This window comes from Homalodisca vitripennis, chromosome 4 (genome assembly GCF_021130785.1).
Source record: "Homalodisca vitripennis isolate AUS2020 chromosome 4, UT_GWSS_2.1, whole genome shotgun sequence".
NCBI lineage: Eukaryota > Metazoa > Arthropoda > Insecta > Hemiptera > Cicadellidae > Homalodisca > Homalodisca vitripennis.
This window is the reverse complement of record NC_060210.1, coordinates 99,840,335-99,861,932: the sequence shown is the minus strand read 5'-3', so window position 1 is coordinate 99,861,932 and position 21,598 is coordinate 99,840,335. Positions and strand designations below refer to the sequence as shown.

The window sequence follows — 21,598 nt, the reverse complement described above, 5'->3', positions numbered from 1 at the left end:
GATTTTTTTATATAATAAGGGTTTTATTTAACTGATCATAGCTCTTAGATGTAAAATTTTTATGATCACAGCCTATGAAAGGGAACAGTTAAATAATACAAATTACATTTTATAAATTGTATTTTAACACATTATTGCACTAGTTACAATCACATTTTTATCATATAATAACAATACAGAAAATTAACACTGAGTGTGGATCCCCTTGTTTTACTGAACACCAAACCTGTGAAGAATGAGGATCCCATAGCTTTGTATGATTGATGTTTTCAATTGAATGATATATTGTATTCTTCATATTTCTTCATAAAATCACAGTAAATACGTTCAGTTTATGTTTCCTTTAATAACATGTGTAAACTAATCTTTACTTTAAAACTTGCTACGCATTTGTATTCTCTTTTCATAATGATTATATTATTTTTAAATTGAAAGAGTAAAACAAAAGTCATACAGGAATATAAGTATATTTTACATAAGCATTTTTAACTTATGCTTTTTTTTATTATAAACATGCTCAGCAATCTATAAAGAGGCAAAATAACCAGGCCAGCACTCAAAGTGGTAATCCTTATTGACAATTATGAAATATTTATTTCTGGAATGTAAGGTGTAGCTAAAAGAGTGTTTAAATTTTCACTTAGTTTGGTTAATTGATTAAATGCTCTGCTGAGCGATGTGGCAGCATCCTGTATTTGGATTTGTGTGACCAACAGTTGTTGGTTGGTAGAATTGAGAACTTTGATCGCATTCACCAGATTCTGACGTGACTCAGTGCATACATTATTGTGAAGAGATCTGTTGCACTCTCCTGCACAAAAACAAACAGTAACAGTATTAACTAACATACATGCTCTCTACCATCAAAACTTTTATTAGTCATAAGTCAAAGTAATTAATTGAAAAACAGTAAAAATTCCACTTTGTCTAGTTGTAGATATCCATTTGCATGGCACTTGAGTTAAAGATTAATAGATAGTTGTTGAATTCACTATGGTAGTCAGAACTTTCAGTAGCTCCCGAGTAAAATCATATATTTCTGGGTTTTAGTGATCAACCTATCATATACCATCGCTTAACTGCTTCAGTAACTGTCTGTGTCAGTTTTTATCAGGAAGGCTCAGTTAGTCATTATTAATATCAATAAGTGTGTGGCAAAGGCAACGTGATTAGGTGTGCATGTTGCAACGTGTTCTGTGCATGACAACTAATGCAGTGCTGGATATTCGTTGAGGATATTCGCTCAGTGTGCATAGTGAGTGTATTTTTTTTTCATTCAAATACTGTGGTTATGAGTGATTAGTGAGTCCATGAGTACGGGAACTATCTACATGTTTTTTACGCCAAATGACAGCAGCCAGGTAGTTTTGATGTTGATATTGGCAACAGGTGTGGAGCATGTCGAATTGCTGCCTCAGACACAGTGGATGGAGGATAACAAACTTGTTAAGTTAGCAACTAAAGCAGTCTTGGAAATATTCACTGCAAGATCGAGGTTCTGGAGATCAAAAACAAAAATTTAAAGGAGTAGGTACAAGCATTGAAATCAAAGCAAGTTAAGATAACTTCAAAACTGCTTGATCTAGAGGGACAATCACGGCTAAACAACCTTATATTTAGAAGTCTTTAGTTTCATAATAACACTATGGATTTTAGAGCTTTTGTTGCACTTCTGTGTGGAGAGGCTGCACTATAGACACATGGATAAATCGGGCTCACCCGTTACATGACTGTAAAGCTGTGATTGCACATTTCCCTGAGAACAGGATGTTGAGTATATTATGATTTTTGCGATTCAATGTTTATTGAAATTAAATAAGGCTATTACCACTTATACAAATTTAAAGTAAATAAAAGTCATTTGATAGGTATTTGGTCTTCCGATCATATGTTAGTTTGGTTATTTAAACGCATATGTGACAGATACGGCCAAATACAAAATAATTGAATCGTAAAAAGTGAGGGCTCTGTGGTGTAATGGTAGTACATTCATCCGGCAAGTGAGAGATCCGGGTTCGAGTCCCGGCAGAGCAAGTACTTTTTGCGATTCAATGTTTATTAAAATTAATTATAAAAACAAAAACACTAAATAATTTTGCTAGTAAATATGTAAATAAATATGTTATGTTACTGGCAAGAACTATAGTCAAACACTAATTTTTCATTGCTTTAGAAATTAGTTGCTGAGGAGCACCATACATTTAATTGGTAACAAAACAAACAAATTCATAATTCTGAGTTTTGCCTACAGACCCTAGACATATTTTTTAACTCTTTGACTAATGTAGCAATTTTGCTTTTCTACCCCCCTTAAATTTCCAGCCTAAACTTTCTGTACATTTGCTAGCTTTTAAGAAAAAATTTTTGTTCAATTACCATTTGACAAACTTTCATAATGTTTTTTGTTCTCTGGACAACAAAACAAATTATATAATAAAACCAAATTCAATTTTACCTGTTTTTAGCAGAATTTTTGAAAAACTGTTCCTGGACCGACTTCTTAATTTTCTTGACAAACACAAAATTTTGTCTGACCAACAATTTGGTTTCAGACCAGGAAATCAACTTTAGGAACAATCACACAAATTGTAGATTTTATTGTGGAAGGATTTGAGACACATCAAAGAACGCTCAGTGTCTTTCTTGATCTCTCAAAAGCGTTTGATACAGTTAATCATGGTATATTGCTACACAAGCTGGAAGGCTGTGGTGTACAGGGGACATCACACCAGTGGCTCCACTCATACTTGAGCAGCAGAAGTCAATGTGTTCAGGTCCAGAATGCAGTATCAAGTAGTATTAGAATATACAAAGGAGTCCCACAGGGATCAATCTTGGGTCCTGTCCTTTTCTTGATTGATGTGAATAACATCCATGCGTCAGCCTTCTATGGGAAAATCATTCAATACGCAGATGACACGACTCTCTGTTTCCTGGCTGATTCTCTGACTTCTTTGGAGATTCAAACCTTCATTGATCTTAATTCCTGCATTCAAAATTTTCTGGTAAAATAATCTCAAAACTAATCATGAAAAGACAAATTACATCAACTTCTGTATACGTGGGTTAAATACTTATGAAACCTCAACAATAATGATGGATAACATTGTTCTGGAAGAAACTGATTCTGCCAAATTTATAGGAATACACCTAGATAAAGTGTTAACCTGGAAAGTTCACATTGAAAGTGTATGCGCTGAATTGGCAACTGGAATTTTTGTCCTACGAAATTTATCAAAATTTTGTGTACGCCTGATGTCTTAATGATGGCTTACTATGGATTAATATTTCCATACCTGTCGTATGGAATTTCTCTGTGGGGCAGTTGTGCCATATCAAACTTGGAAAAAGTATTCAGACTGCAAAAAAAAGCTGTTTGAATCATCGCAAAATTGAACAACAGAGAGTCATGTCGAAGTGCCTTCAGGGAGCTCAACTTGCTAACTCTACCAAGCTTGTATATTTTAGAGACTTCATTTTACTGTCAATTTCAGTGTATAACACAGGGCAGTGATATACACAGATACGAGACAAGAGCTCGGGGGCGCTTTCGAGCCCAACAGCATATTTGAACACCTCCCTTCTCAAGCTGGGATCAAATTCATTAAAAATCTCCCTAAAACACTAAATTTAGAAACAAATCCCAAAAAATTTTAAACCCAATTAAAACACTACCTGGTGTATTGTGCTTTTTACTCAGTTGGCGAGTTCATGGAGCACACTTGGGACTGATATTCGCGGCGGTGTTGCAATCCTGGGGGTTAATCCCACGAATTATGAATTTAGTTTTTTTGTATATGTATGAATGTGTGCCTGTGTGCAACTGAATGGAAAGTCGAGTGAATGGATATATTATTATTATTATGTATTATTGACTATTACAATACAATGTAATATATATTGTCAATGCAATAAAATGTATTCTATTCTAATACATATTTTTATAGAAAAAATTAAATACAACATATTTTCAATATGTGTTAGTAGGAAATAAAAAAACTTTTATATCAACTTTGGAGTTTCATTCTAAATTGTTCATAATGATTTATTTTAGCTATACCATGTGAAAGGCCATGAAAGCATAAAAAATTCAAGCACAATAATATATTTTCCTGCAATAAACTAATGTCAACAATAGATTGTCAAAATTATATTTGAAAACAATTAGAAACAATAAAGCAAACAAAAGCTCATTACTATGGAAACATCCAAATATCAATATTGATATTATTACACTAATAAATGTAATTTGTGTTTGCTTTATGACATTTTGTTACATCAAAAAACAGTTACAGTACAAAGTTAACAGTGTTACTAGCCAAACGCGTAACATCATATTTAATCATCATTCAAAGACCTACGAGGAAGAAAACAAAAAGTGGGTAATAATCGATAAATTGAAAAATAACCAATGCAATTGTTTCTCAGATATTTCAAGTGTGTACTATATTAAATATCATCTAAATAAGCAACGTGGAGCCAATTGACACAGATAATTTATGGTTTTTATCACATCATCTGATATGCAGATGCCGCGGTAATTAAAAGAGATAAATAAGCTTTTAATCCTCCAAATCCCCGACTACAATCTGGAAGATATTGTGTCACATTGCCTTTACATCATAATCTTTATCTAAGATCTAGAAGGTTAATAATATTTAGGGTGTGTTACAAAATGTATTTTCTCCAAAGCTATTCTCTTCTCGTAAATTTCTTCTCTTAACTCCCATAAACTCTACAATTTATAATCCAACCACGACAACTATTAAAAGGAGATTCCTAAAACTCAATCAAATGAGTGTTGTCCAATCTGTAAACGCAATACTCACTTAATTTTTTATGAAGTAATGAATCATACTGTGTTGATTGCAGATGATCTTCTTCTGGATCATTTGTTACTGCTCCACTTTTGGCAAAGAAAGCCTCACGGCAAGTTTCTGCGAATTTAAACACTTCAATTGTACATTTTCAATGAAAATTTAAAATTAATAAGCTTTTGTTCACAAAGCTTTTCTATTTATTACCATTTTTTACAGATGTTTCTCATTTTATTCATTCACACACAGTCACAACATAATATAATATTTTTATATTACCTAAAGAAATACAACCATGAAATCAAAATAAATCATTTTAAATTAAATAGAATATTACCTTCAGATTCACTCTCGGACTCAGATGCTTCTCCTGCTACAATTACTCCTTTACTTAAAGATTGTGAAGATGACTTTCCCGTACTTCTTACCTTTAAAATTAAAAACATCAGTGAGCTTTGATTTTTATTAGAATGCTTAATTACACATATTTTGGCTAAACATTTTCTTAATAGTTATTTTTATTAACACCGTCTGGTCAGCCACTCCAACTATCTCGACTATCCATTGTAACTGTTCTCAGTATGAGTTTTAATGTCAACCCGCACTTCTAACAAAAAACGAAACACATCCCTTGAGATAGTACTTAAATTCAAGCTCAGATAATGTGAGGGCTCATATATGGCTTATTCTCCATAAACTATCAAATAACTTGTCCTTATGAATAGTATCATTTATTTAATATAAAATTCATAATTTTTTGTATTAATTTGGAAACTATAACACATTACCTTACGACTATCAAGTTTAAAGTAAAAACAAAAAGATTAATTTAATAAAAATAAGTCCACAGAACATGACTAACCATGTCCGTGGATAGTTTCAAGAGGTACGTTTTCATCTTTATTTTTGTTTGAAATATGCATAATATCTGACTATATTAACAAAAATCCATATTTTTTACTTTAATAATACCATTAAAAGTTACTACATAAGTTTTAAAAGTTCTAAAAAAAACTTTGTAGGTGTCAGCAGTACTCTTCTCTGGAAGAGAGAAATATTCTCGTCCATCTTGGTTATTATGTGAAAAGGTTATAGATATTATTATAGTATGAAGAGTTTATAAATTATTTCAAATTAAAAGTGAAGTTGAGAAGTTGTAAAGATCATATCATCATATCTTAAGCCAGCAAATTGTACAGGTAGGATAGTTTTATATTTCTTTTATGTAACATAAATATTGATATGTTAAAAAGATAAGAAATCATTCTTTAGATGATTTTAAGCTGTTTTTGTATAAAACACACATAATTTTTAACATTTTACTGTATTAAAACTGTTTACATAGTTTTATTGCAACTTACTACACATAGTAAGATTTTACTCTGGTTATGATTTAGTTAGCTTTTTAAACTGCATTAAATTGTTATGTTTCATTAATTAACACAGGCTATCCCCATATTATAAACAGTAATTAATATTACTAAGTAAAGTGTAACAATACTTTTAATTTGAATTGTTCATTATGTGCTCAACTTGACTAATACTTAATATTAAAACTTCCCTCAGAATAATTTGAGGGTAGGGAGGACTTATTTGTACATTAAGCACTTTTGAACTAACTTTAATAGGTATTATATTATCATTCTGTTTGGAAGTTGATTTCAGGCAGTGAAAATGGCTCCTGTTAAGAAAAGGCTTTCAGCAAAGCAACGTGAAACAATAAGGTGTGGATGGAAAAATTAAAAAAGGCTCTGTTGAGTATGAGGACAAGAAAAGGATATGGAAGGAAAGATAGCATAAAGAAAAGGTACTTTCTAATTAAACGGAGGCCACTGATAATAAACGGGATTTGCAACTTTGGGTGGGCAGTTACATAATAAATACTAACGGTTAGTTAGGTTAGTAAACCTAAATATCCTAACCACAACAGCCGCAGCGTGCTTTGAATAGGTGGCCTCTGTTTAATCAGAAAGTACCAAAGAAAATTTATAGATGATTTGGCAAAAAGAGAGAAGAGAACTGAATATCTTATACTATCTTTAAGAAACAACAAACCTACATTAAGTCCAATTAAAAATGAATTAAACCCACACTCTTCCACATCAAGAGTTTCAAGCTAAAAAAGACCAGGAGAAAGAAATCAAGAGAAATGAAAAAAAAGAAATTCTGAATCTTAAATAAGAAAATAACAGATAACATAAAAAATATGCATGTATCGCAAGAGATTGCAGAGGGGAAATAAAAACTGAAGATGCAAATCTGACACCAAGAAAACAAGTTAAAGGAGTAAATATACTTTAAAGATGTAAAGAGAGCAGTTGCCGATAACTTTTTCAAGAGGAAAAGTTTTTAATAAGAAGAAGTATTTTTCATAAATATGAATGGTAAAATTATAAAAAAAATACAGACTTGAATAACATATTGCATTAATATCATTACACAGAATACTAAAACAAACAGAAATGTTTGGAAAAATGTCACTGACATACCAAATTAAGCTGAGAAAAGGTGTAATTGAGTTTATAGAGCAGCTTAGGATGAAGAAAGCAGAAAATGTGTGGGGAAAAAAGAAAAAGAAAAAATTAAAGAAAAAGAAGAAAAATAAAATGCAAAAATATTATTCATTACATATCGAACAGACCAATCATATTAAAGCTATTATTTTATATATGAGATTGGCTTAGCATGTAGACCTATTAAGTCAGCACTCATTTTACTTTTGTTTTATCATTTTTTACTTTGTACGAATGTATGCTATAATAAAGAACAAGTGTTTCATATTTTTTTAACCAAAACTAGGCTAAATATAGAATATTTTGTATGTAATAGATTTACTTCATTATTATGTGTCAATAAATAGCCAGTGCACAAAGTATAAAGGCAAATATAGTATTGTTCTATATACTTGAATAAAATTATGTAGGGCCCACTATCCCAGTCCCAGTTTGTAACAAACAGTGAACAATAAATAAATAACTTAAGTAGCTTGTGTAAAATGGATTTAGCACTGACAAAAATTTAACTTAATAGGGTGAATTAAAAAGTGGGTAGGGTACAATAAGCAGACCCGGTTTTTTATATTGAAGAATGTAATCATCGATACCTAATATTTGCATCTCAAATCCTAGACTATCAATCGATGTAAAGATAGGTATCTATAGTCCTCAATAATAATCAAATGTTTTAAATTAAAATATGAATTTAATATTTACAGTAATCAAACAAATATTAAAACCATAATTAAGAAAACTGAAGACCATATTTGCTCCTCTCACAGTTACATTTGTTTCTTTCCCACAAATTTCAAATAATTGGTTTTTCTGTATGAGAAATGTTACTTATGTAAGATTGAAATATTACCCTAGTGTATTATTTGAAAGTGTTTACAGCTGTTGATATTGATTATTTAAATTAATTGTTCAAAATAATTAATCAGCATCGATTAATTATATCGATGGTTATCATTAAGTAATATCATTTGCCAATTTCTATAAAAAAAACCGGGTCCGCTTATCGTACCCTACCCTTAAAAAGTTTCCTAGTTCCAAGAAACTAACCTATAACGGATAGGCTAGCTGCCAACTTACCACTGATAATACAGTTTTTTCATCATCTTCACCATCTGATTCAGAAGCCTCGCCAAGTATAACAAAAGCTTTTTCCATTATAATAAACTCGTTATCATACCAACACTATCTACACGAAATTTATACCCCCAGCGAGAGAGCGAGACCTTATATATACACTCAATTCACTTCCATGGTTCACACACAAATATAAACAGAAACAGTCAACAGATGATTACGGGCAATACTTGTTCACGAGCTCTTCACGCAGCAACAAAATGGGGTGATCGCAACCGGCGGAGAGAAAGAGTGGGGATGGAGGGGCCCCTCCTGCCAATTACAGATAGCCCGTGTATTGGAATAGTGGAATGAGCAGTCCGCGCGTTCTCGCTCTGTACTCCTCTGAATTTAATTTAGTTCAGTACCTGGCAAACCTATTAAAATGTATCACTGTATTTTCAAACCCCTTTCCGTAGTTTAGTACAGTATACATACCGTATATTTAAATTACATTTTCAAAGCTGGATGTTGCAGGATGCAGCACAGTTAAATTGCAGGCAATTAATCTGACAAATCTCTTAAAATGTACCACTGTGTTTTTAGCTTATACTCTGAGTTAAACACCTTTCAGTAATTTGGTACAACATACATATATATTACATTTTCAAATCTGGATGCTGCAGGATGCAGCACAATTAAATTTATTTCATTAAACCTTGATTTTACAACGTAATTAATTAATGACAGGCAATTAATCTTGTCTAAACCAATACAAGGGAGTATCGAAAGACCCCAAAAGACGTAAGGAAGTCTAATGTAACAAAGTAACCCCGTTACATACAGTGGCGTAGATAGAAAACATTCGATGGTGGATTAAACATCCAGGAGGATTAAAAAGAGCCCTACTCGCAAAATGTATAAATTTGTTTGTTTACAAGTGAATTCTCAATCTAATTGTACTTTTTTAATTTTCTTAGTCACTCAAATATGATTTTAAGCATTCATGCTTGCAAACATTTAAACTTTTCAAAATATTCGAGACTTGTGTTCTCAGTATAGTAGTTAAATGATCTTCAGGGTCTGCAAAATACAAAATCAACAATTAAGTTGAGTTTTTTAATTGAATCTTTTGTATTAACATGTAAACCAATAAAATTGTTTTGTAACATTATATTTGGTTCATTGCATTTTCCAACTGCCTTAATCAAATAAATATAATTTGTAGGTTACATTACTATTAGTTAGAAATTATTCGATAATTGTCATGTACTATAGATCAGGTCAGCATTATAATTGCGTACGCCAGACGACACATGACACATATCAGGCTTGGTCGAAGTTGCATGCACAATTTCAAGTCTATAGCGTATTATTCATTCTCGATATATCCAACAAACAGAAACAGACAGAGAAATCTATTGCTATTGCTATAAGTTAAAACTTGATCGTAATATTTGAGGTTATTAAAATATGAATACTTAACAAAGTGTTTCAAATACTAAAGTTCTCAAAAGAACTTCAGGGTTTGTCGGAACTGCTTGGCTCTGACCAGTCGACTAATTTTCGGGATTTATCGATACTGCTCGGCTCTGCCCCCACTCTTTCTCTTCGCCGGTTGCGATCACCCCATTTTGTTGCTGCGTGAGGAGCTCGTTACTTGTTTGCTCCTTTTTTAAGATTAACATTACTAATCTAAAAAAAGGTTAGTGTTACTATCTTTTGTCAAAGTTCCCATGGCCAAACTCTAAATTTCCCTAATTTTTCTTCTACTAGCTTCGATATTTCTTTATAGTTTCCTGGAATTTTGAAAATCGTGAATGTATTTACATTAATACAATCAAAGATGTTGCGTACAAGTCGCCTTTATGACAAAAAAAAAAACACAGCGAGACTGACTTTTTCATGCAGGTTAGTATCATTAGCATGTCGGTGACGCGAACCAAGGATTTTACCCTCTACCAAAACGCTCAACGCGCCTAAAGAAGTTTTCACTTCAAAAAAATGAAATGCTTTAAATAATAAATATTGACGTGACAACGTCTTAAATTAGGTTGCGGCTCGGAGTCACTCATGAAAAAGTGTAACGCCCGGTAACGTTACGATGCCCGTCCAGTGGGTCCGCCGCACGGGATCCGCACGGGATAAAGCAGATAACTGTGGGTCCGCCGCACGGGATAAAGCAGATAACTATGTTTATTCGTGAAAATGTGGAGTGCTTAGATTCGTCATTTACAACAACTACAACAATAAAGGTAAATAATTGTACACTGATATTTCATTATCGTAAACTATGATTGATTGATTAATTGTTAGATTGACACAAAAGTTGAGAAACTGAGTTTATAGGTTATGTCACACTATTGACAAATGTTGATAGTGTTAAGTAAATTATTAGTTTAAATCACTCTGCAATCAATCGTAATTCAGTCGATTGAGAAGAAACAGCGCGTATTGCTAGTCAAACATTTAAAATAACAAATTATAACCTCTAACCTGTCATAACAGTGCGACCAAACAAACGAACTAAACCGACCAATCACCACGCGCGGAGTTAGAATTTAACTGTGTTTAGCAAGAATTTCAAATTCCAATTTTAGTAAATGTTTTATTCAACTTTACCATTTACAATAACAAATTTTAATTAATTTCAAATTATGTACAATGTTTTAGTAAACAAAATATATTTATATAGTTAAAATTTGTGCAATTCTTATTTTCATTCAATTCCTTGTTCCTATTGTGCAATTTAATAATATTCATATCAATAAATATTCTACCGAGAAAAAGACGTTGTCACGTAAAATCTTCGCCCGTAAAACCGACTTTACAGGCAACCATAATTTTTTTTTAATTATTGTGCAATGTATAACTTACTATCTGTTACCGCGACTTCGCACAAAAGTTTCAAAACCGAAGCCCTTATAATTATTACAGTACTTAATAAAAGCACTTATGATATAATATGATGGAGTCCTATAGAAATTTTAAAACGAAAGTAGGCATGCTGGTGGCAGATATTATTTACGTTCATGGTAAATAGTATCATAGTTTAACTTAATTCGTATATAATGTTTTGTACGTGTAGGAGCATTTCTGGTTTTAATTATACATGTACGTCCCAGCTGAGTCTGCATTGTTACCCTGATCAAGAAAATACAATACACAGGTCTCAAAAAGCAACTTCGGTCAAAAGCGTATATTTCTAGCCTTTACCATATTTTTCAGGTCTAAGATATTTCCAGTAGCCTACTATAGCAGAATTTGCCTTGTCCTGACGAAGCAAAAATATATACTTACGTAGGGTCGAGAAGCATACTTCGGTTGAAAGTGCCTACTTCAGACCGTTTAAATTCACTTACTATGTTACAGTTTAACTTGCCATATTGCCTGGATCAAAATACTATGTACGTTGATTATGCACTTCTCGTAAATCTGCTATCATCAAAATCGTCTACTACCGGCTTCTTATGTACTTTCAGTCTAAAATTTTTCCAGAGACGTAGTTGAGTTTGCCTCGTCCTGAGGAAGAAAATATACACACATAAGTAGGCCCAAGAAGCCTAATACGTCATACGTTGAAGTCCTACCTACTTCCTATGTACTTTCGGTATAAGGGGGAAATCTTTATTAAGGTTATGCAACATTCCAAAATAATCATTATTAAAGGTTTGTATCATATAAGTCTTGTTTTTTTGGACTGAAGTAAGGAAAGAAAGAATCGTTGAGGCATGTTAGTGTTCATTCTATGTTTTCCATTTCCATAAGCCACTGTTAAAATTCCACATCACAACGTCAAGGAAGCCCACCAGTTTAAAGTAACTTATTTGGAAACATTCATAACTTTATTCGTTAACGTTGATTACATAACGGCGTTTAAATAATATTTAAAATGCATTAGATTATTTAAATCCATCACTGGTGCAATCTGGATTAAAATTTATATATTAACTTCATATTTACTATTTCCATTGCACTACTGATCAAGCAATGTTTACTTAATATTTCATCAATTTTAAATTTAAACAGATGTCGACATAAAACTCAAGGTGTGAACAGCTGTTTATTAGTGCCAGTTTAATTTGGATTATGAAACGTAAAGACTACATTTTTTCTGAATTTAAAAATATTCCAGGTAACTTTTCTTTTATTTTTCTTCATAAAAACCTTCCTCGGATTTCAATGAACGTTTTACAAAATTAATCAACCAAATTGGTCAAGCCGTTATCGAGATTAGCGCTTACCGTCATATTTCGCCATTCATTTTTATTTATAGGACTAGCTGTTACCTGCGGCTTCGCACGCAATCTTTAAAACCGAAGTCCTTATATTACTTAGTAAAAGCAATATTATGATGTAATATGATGGGAGTCCTATACAAATTTTAAAACGTAAGTAGGCATACATCAGGTAGATATTATTATTTGGCACGTGTAGGAGGATTTCTGGTTCTAATTAATTAGATACATAACGTCACAGCTGAATCTGCCTTGTCATCCCGATCAAGAAAACGCAAATATCGGATTACACAGGTCTCGGAAACTTACTTCGGTCAAAAAGCGTATATTTTCAGTACTTGTCATATATTTTAGGTCTAAGATATTTCCAGTACCATAGTAGAGTTTGCCTTGTTGTTCTGAAGAAGAAAAAATGTATATACTTTCGTAGGACTGAGATGCCTACTTTGGGTAAAAAGTGCCTACTTAAGACCGTTTAAATTCACTTTCCTACTATGTCACAGTTTAGCTTGCCATACTGCCTCGAACAAAATACTATATACGTTCGGTTATCTAGTTCTCGGAAATCTAGTTTGGTCAATCGTGTTGACATAGTTGAGTTTGCCTTGTCCTGATAAAGAAAATACACACATAAGTAGGACGGAAAATCCTAATACAACGTAGGGGAAAGTCCTACCTACTTCTTATGTACTTCCGGTATAAGAGGAAAATCTTTATTAAGGTTTTGCAACATTCCAAAATAATCGTTATTAAAGTTTTGCGTTACACTTGTTTTTTGGACTGTAGCCAGGGAAAGAATGAATCGTTAAGGCATGTTAGTATTCATTTCTCTGTTTTCCATAAGCCATTGTTAAAATGTAATATTATAATGTCAAGGAAGCCTACCAGTTTAAAGTAGCTTATGTGAAAACAGTCATAACTTTGTTCAATAAGGTTAGTTTTATAACAGTATTTAATGCATTAGATGATTTTAATTCGTCACTGGCGCAATCTGGAGTAAAATTTATATATTGATTAATGTTTTATTTACTATATGCATTACACTACTGTAGCGTTTTTAAAGCTACATTGGTTTATTTTTTTTAATTAAAGCTTAAATTGAATGAAAATGTTGGGATCGAAATATTGGGATTTAATTTTAGATTAGATTGTGAAAAGTCAGGGTAAAAAACGAATATGTAATCCTTTGGCAAGTTAGTACTGGTAGTTTTAAATTGTTAGGCAGGCAGGTTGAGTGCCTTGAATTAATTAGAACTTGTCTTGTTGCGAGTATTGTTCTCCTGGTTTGATACAGCTGGACCAATGAGAGAACACCGCGGATGTCCTGCAAAGTTGATTGGAAAGGGAAGTATTTAAGCGCCCGCTCATAATTTTCGCCCTTCTTTTGGTCATTTAGTAAGTTAAGTTGATTACAGTGCGCCGTGTTTCTTAATTTTCTTTTCCGCGAGGGATTTTGAGGTAAGCACCAAATTTAGTGTACGTTTTATTGAAATAGTCTTCCTGATTTGATATTAAATTAATTCTGTTGTCTTTTTTATAGGAAAAAATTTAATTCATAGAAACTACAGAGCAATCTGAATAACTTATTCTCGAAGAACAATAGTGCATATGTTATCATACAAGTTACATTTGGTTCATGCTTGCAAGAAAAGTGAATTAAAATTGAACTTTGTTAATAACTTTAATTGAGATTTGGAATAGTAGCAATTTATTAATATTTATCTGGAACTGTTTTATTGTGAATTATTAATTGGAAATTAATTGAACATTAATAATTGTTTGAGAGAGTTGTAATCTGAATTGCAGAGACTTGAAAGTTAAGGTTCAACTATTGTAAAAAGAAGTTTAAATTTTTATTTTTGATTTGTGAGTGTACTTAGAAGTGAACATTTTTATTTTAGTTATTTCCAAGTGGTATTAGATTTTTATTTTAAAACTTTATTATTTTATTTTAGAAGAGAGCTCTGATTTTGTTTGATATATTTTATTAATATTTTTATTTCTTGCCAAAGGAACTTTTAAATTTACTAAAAGGTTTGTCAATTCATTGTGGAAAATAGAGTGATAAAAATTCTGAAACATTGAACTTATTAATTTGCCAGTTTACAATAAATCCATTGTTTTTATTTAGAACTGTGATTTTTATTTTAGACAAACCAGATAGTATTTAATAGTTAAACAATTTAGTAATAAATTGTACTGAATATTCACTAGGAGCTTACTAATCAAAAAATATTTTATATCGTCTTGGATGTCTCATTAATAATTTAAATATTGATACTCTGGAATATTAATATCTACAATCCAAGTCGTTATATTGACTGCGCCACTCTGCTTGTAAAGTATCCAGTGAATTTTTAATAAACTTATACAAACTGTTATAAACTTTGTTATAATTCGTTATAACTACCGATCAAGCACTGTTTATTTACTATTAATAAAATTCAAATGTAAACAGATGTTTCAGAAAGTTTGTCGAACTATAGCTGCCAACAGCTGTTTAGTGCCAGTTTAATTTGAATTATGAAACATAAAAACTACAATTTTTTCTGAATTCCAAAATATTCCAGGTAACTTTTCTTAACTTTTTCTTCATAAAAACCTTCCTCGGATTTCAATGGGCATTTTACAAAAAGAATTGACCGAATTGCACAATTGGGAAGGAATTGTTAGTAAAAACTGTAGTTTAATTATAAAAAATATAGTGTAAATAACATACTAATTGCACTTTAGCAATGCTGTTTGATAATTTACATATTATAGTCAATAGACAATAGTCAATAGTCAATTTTTTATTGCGGAGACAAAATATATTTGTATAGCAAACGTCAAATATGTTAAAATTTGGACATACATACCACATCGAGCTCTCATTCAGACATACATTTGATCACTCATTCCGCGTTCATTCATCGCCAATAATTCCCACTTCGTTCGAGAGTCAGTCTTGTTATTGTGTGGTCTCCCAGTCATACTCCAGAAACCCTTTTACATTGCAAAATGCATTTGACGCTAAACAGCGTTTTAAACGAGTTTTTAAACGCCTGAGCGTCGAGGCTTTTTCTTAATTCATTAGGCAATCTGTTAATAAAATGAACCCCTGCCTGTGAAGGCAAGCGTTCATAAAACCACCGTCCTGTGTCTCCCAGTTCGGTAGTTGTCTCTGCCTCTAATCCCGTACGAGTGAATGTCTCGGCCCGTAATCAAGGCACATTTAGACATACAATTACAACGTTGTTTGTAAAATGTAGAGGCTAGGCAGAGTTAACTGTTGCAACCTTTTGAAAGTTGACCTACACGACTCTCTAAACTTCAATTTTGCAATGGTGCGGATTCGCTCGCTTCTGTAATTTAAACACTCTTGAAAATTGGTTCCTTGCACAGGCACCCCATAGTACAGTTCGAGGACTTTAGCTGTGCGCGTGTCCTTGAGTGTGTGGTGATAGGCGGGAGGGGTGGCGGGGTAGCATTATGCGCTGCGTCCCGAAAACATTTCCTGTGACTCATGGGTAAAAAACCCTCCTTTCAGGAATCGTATTGGCCCGAATAACTCATCGCACTCGCTAAATCAGTCTGTTTTGTGAAAGTGCTGATTGTGGTGGAATTAAATAATAGGAGAAAACCAAAATAATAGGAATAATAGGACTTATCCTTGTTTTTCAGTTGTTATAGTGCTGTATAACGTGTTTTTGAAAATAATGTATTTGTCAATTTTATCTGTAAATCAAAAATTGTGAGTTTAAAGTCGTTTAAAGAGATTGTTGCGCCTTCATCTCAGCGGCTAGCACGTAAAACGCAACCCGCCCACACAGATAGCGTTTGTTTGTTAAGAGGGTAGTATCTGGGCCCTACGAGCACAGCTAAATTCCTTTAACTATACCAATTCCGTAAGTGAGGTGTGGATAAATTCAAGCCATAATACGCCGTTATCAGAACTTGACTTGGGCAGTATTTGGCTAGAGACCTCAGAACATAAATGCCTGAGGCTAATTTTTGAGCAAACGTGATCGATGTGAACATTCCATGTCAAACCTTGATCAAGGTAAATTCCAAAGGAATTTTGAGGAATAGACTTCTTTCTAGTATTGTATCCGCTATCATAACGCTAGGTCCATACTCAAAGTCTACTGGGTTTAAAGTGAAATTTAAAACGTTAGATTTAGATGAGTTTGTATTTAGATTGAGGCTATGAAAATGTTGGACACAAACTGTTCATTCCAACAAATGCGTTTTGTTCCAAATCTGATTTCGAAGATTCGTTAAAATAAAGAGTCGTATCATCAGCATACTGCACGATTTTACCGTGTGGTAGTGATGATTTTATGTCATTAACATAAAGCAGGAAGAGAATTAGACTGAGAATGGATCCTTGAGGAACTCCATAACTCATATTTACAGAATTTGAAATATGATTAGAAATTTGGACAACTTGAGTTCTATGACTTAGGAATGAACTAAGCCATGTGAGAGGCACGCCTCGAATGCCCATGCGATTCCAGTCTGTCAAGCAGTGTAATATGGTCAACACAATCGAAAAGCTTTAGATAAATCGAGAAACACACTTAAAGTGTGATTTCGACTTTCCAATCCCTCTACAATCATATCGACAAGACCCACAATTGCATCTATTGTCGATTTGCCCTTTCTGAAGCCAAATTGGTCATTTGAGAGCTGATTGTGTTTATTCAGAAACTGAAGCATTCGCACTAAAAACAACTTTTCAAATAGTTTGCTTAAGATAGGCAAATAGAGACGGGCCGATAGTTATTCATGGGTGTAGGGTCGTCTTTTTTAAAGATAGGGGTTACTTTTGACATCTTCAGGAGTGAGGGAAAAACCTCCCAATTGAAATGAGGAATTTATCAAGGCGGTCAGAGGCCTCACCCAATGAATGCTTCGAGCATTTTTTTATGAGCCACATTGAGTTTGATTAAGATCATTCGATTTTTTGGCTGGGAGCTGCTGAATAATACTGACGAGTTCTTTCTCGTCGACCGGTGCCAAGCACATAGAGGCTGATGGAATTTGTCTTCTCGTGGAGTTTTACTACAGGAGCCGATGGCCGAGGGCCTTGGTCACAAGCCACAGTTGCAAAAAAACTTGTTAAACTCGTTAGCCACCTCAGTTTCATCATCCAAAAGCCGATCCCCAATTTTGATCTGTGCTATTTTTGAAGGATTTGATTTATTGTTAATGATGCCCCAAAATAGTTTTAGAAATGTTTTTTTGAAGATATAATCGCTTTTGAGACATCATATGCTTTTACTGCATGGATCACCTTTCTATAAATTGTTTTATATTTCCGGAAAAATGTTTTTAAAAATTGTCATCTTGTGTTTGTTTATAAATTTCAGAGTAAAACTTAAGTTTTTCTCTCGAGATGAGAATTCCTTTAGTGATCCATTTATTGTTTGTCATTTTTTGACCAATTTTGATGGTTCTTTTTTTGGACAACATAGATCTAAATAAAAGTTTAAATACCTATTAAAAGTTTCAAACTGTTGCTCAACTGGTTTGGATAAAATTTAGAAAGTCCCACTTTTCTTTCGAAAGGAAAGTGGTTGAGGAGAGCGATATTTTCTGGCCTTGTGTCTCTTACGGTTTTGGAAAATTTTGGGCTCCCTAATGAATTTTGTTCCACTAATTACGGCCTCTTGGCCATAGTGGTCAGAAATCGCTGTATTCACCACAGAACACTGCGACATTAGGAAGGTTGGAGATAACATTGTCAATAGCCGATTTTGTCGTTGCTGTCACTCTTGTTGGGGTCTTGACAAGCAACTCGAGGTCAAATGACCTGAATAAATCTGCTAATCGTTTTGTGGTTTGCTGGTTGTTGTCCAAGGACGTTTATATTAAAATCACCCATCAGGATGTAGTCAAGGCGATGATTCGTCAGGTCCGTTAGTAAGGATTCTAATTTTGTAAAAAAACATGTTTTCGTTGCCACTAGGAGACCTGTAGATGCCAATGACAATTAATTTTGAATTTTTGGTTTTAAGTTTAGTTCCGACTGCTTCAAAATGTTTCTCGTCTGTTTCTTGAGTAGGAAAAGTTTTTGAAATGAAATTTTGTTTCAAAAAAAAATTAACAATAAAGTTCCTATACCAAACAGTTATCGTAATACTTTTCCTGATACACGAATTGATCCCATAGTTCAGTACTTATTATGACAAATTACTTATAACTGAATGAATTTTTATTTTAACTGGAGTCCAGAAAAATAAGCTGTTAACGAAGAATTTCTGTAGTTTCTTTTAATTGAACCTCATAAGATTTTTTAGCCTTACCAGACAAGATAACTCTCTGCATAAGACTTGGTGTTCATCGTTTTCTGCAGCAATAGGCCAGATAGGGCCTAGACTTTACTGAATGGTCATGTGTGTGGATGATTTAGACCATTGGATCGGTCCTTTATTGAAAAAAGAATGTATTGAGTTTGATAATATATATCTGGGAGTTCAAATAACAATCTTTCTGAAAGAATTTATAAATAAAAAGAAACAGAAGTTGAAAATATATTGGTTCGCTCCAATTAGATAGTTACGTGGACTCTTTCGTCAATCGAAAATTGAATTATTGTTAAGAATATCCGTAATTTATTACCTGGATGTTTTATATTCTCAATATAAAATTTGAGAAACTAAAATACGATATCAGATACCAACGCCTAATAAAACGAGGTCCACCAAGACTGTGGAATACTCGAAGTAGACTTTCGTATTTTCACTAAAGAAAAATAATGAATATAAATTTGTTTTCTTGCAAACTCTCATAAAATGTTTTAAACATATTCATTGCAATAAAACTTATCAACAGATTATACAATGAGACGACAAATTTAATCAGCAGCCTAAGCTATAGCTCATAAAGAACTAAAGAAACTTCATTGAAGCTAATGATTTTTTTACAATTCTAGAGCTCAAATAATTCAGATAGACAAATGCAACTTTGACGGAATCACTAGTCATCTTGATAAAAATAACAAAGGACAATATTAAGATGTTATAGAATTAAAAATTAATACTTTATTAACGTTAGTAACGTCAACAGGACTAATCATAAAGACACAAAATAAACATGACAAATAGTCAAAGAGTAATAAATAAAAAGTAATAGAGTTAAAAAAAACTTCCACATTTTTCCTTTCTTAAAAATGTAACGAAAATGTCACCAAGATCCTATTTGGTGAAAATAATTTTAATTTAAAGTATTATTTTCAAAATTTTAGTCGCTTTTAAACACCATTTCGTATATTTATGTTAATCTAACGTCAATAAAGATATGCAGTTATTAACAAATTTATGAATGCGAGTACTCACATCGCTGATCGCCCAAGAGTGTCCGGGTATGGGAAGGTACAGATGGTAGACAGGAGACAAAATAAGACTTCATGGAGGATGTTGCAATATTGTCCCCTACCATATGTCAGATTTGAAAGTTACTGGCGCTATAATGTTTTATGGAACGAGATAATTCCACGAATCGGCATTCACCAGTAATGGTTTCAATGATTCGGCAAAAGTTTCTAGCTATTCCATTTCATCACATTATCAGTTACATTATCAGCTGGTTCCGAGTTTCTGGAATTTATTAGTCAGATGACTGATCTTAATTCGAATATTACAAATCGCCAAATATCGAGTACGAGAAAGTAAACAAATACTTAATTGCTTTACAAACAATCCTCGTACATAAAAAGTAAGAACTTGTTGTTGTACTTATGATTGTTACTATTTTCAACGTTTTTTTTTTTGTTCTCTTATGACAAGAAGTTTATAAATTGCACTTAGCCCCGTAAGAACCTTTGCGCTGCTTCCGGAGTGATAGGATATTCAGGATGGGTAAGGTTAGGGAGTAGGGGCCGCCTCCTATCGAGATCCATGAGGAAGAATTAGGGCTATACATCTCAAAGTCATCCCAGAAGAAGGGGAGGCCAGCTCTGAACCAGCCTCTCCAGTCAAAGTAGGCAGGTGGTGGCACACCCTTGTTGAGGTTAACAAGAACCTCTGAGGTAAGGGAACAAACCCCACCAACTCCAACAGTCATCTTCCACAGTAGACTAGACCTATCGAATTGCCCATGAACCCCAGAATCTCCACATTTGCGGTTAGTGATGTGCCGCTACTGGACATCCATAAGGTTGCCCAGATCGAAGTGGCACATTGGTTTTTGCTGTGCCCAGTGGTGGATTTTCGACGTTAGATACTTATTATTTACAAACTAATAACGTATATTAATTTGGTTGAAGATGTAGAAAAGTATAAAAACAGTTTCTTATGACTCTCTGTGCATTAATTGTCAAAATTCCCTAATGGCTGACAAAGTGGTAAAAAATATTGACAATATCAAAATTAAGCAAAATATCAGTAAACCGATACAACGAAGTATCAAGCGACCCGACAGATCATACCGAAAGAGGAAGCGCACACGTGGATAGACAGGATGAAGGGCTGCTCAAACCAAATCAAATCATTTAATTGCAGTTAACGATATACATTTCATAGAAAACGTCAATTTTCATACCTGCTGTTTTAACCCTTCGCACGCTGATAATAAAACCGTCGATTTCCCCATAACGCTAAGACATCTATAAAATATATTTTTCTTTAAGTTTGAAACTAATTTTTTTATTGTAATTATGCTATACGAGGTAAACGTAAAAATATTAAACAGGGAATTGTAGTAAAAAGTTTTACCATTTACCATACTGTGAATTTGATCTAAATTGAAATTCTTGGTACAAACTAATAAATTATATAAAAACTAGTTGTCCGAGCATTTCCTTATCTAAGGTTTCATAAATAAAAGCTATCATCCTATCTTATCATGTGGGTAAACAACGGATATATTTGGTTGTGGTTATGTAGGACACACAGAACAGATTAGTAGTTGGACGGCGCTATACAAAGGGCACCCCCTCTCCTTACCGAGGAGTGAAGATCGTCTAAAAATACTTCTTTATCAACCGTGATAGGCA

General features: G+C 33.0%; 1 protein-coding gene across 1 annotated transcript; it reads right to left on the bottom strand.

Annotated features, from left to right (window-relative positions):
• Nucleotides 1–102: 102 nt before the first annotated feature.
• Nucleotides 103–8,692, bottom strand: LOC124359837. Its single transcript, XM_046812916.1, has 4 exons — nt 8,405–8,692; nt 5,155–5,245; nt 4,830–4,937; nt 103–811 (listed from the first exon to the last, which is right to left on the bottom strand). Exons 1-4 carry the CDS (start codon nt 8,480–8,482, stop codon nt 582–584), a joined length of 507 nt encoding a protein of 168 aa, XP_046668872.1. The 5' UTR covers nt 8,483–8,692; the 3' UTR covers nt 103–581.
• Nucleotides 8,693–21,598: the final 12,906 nt, after the last annotated feature.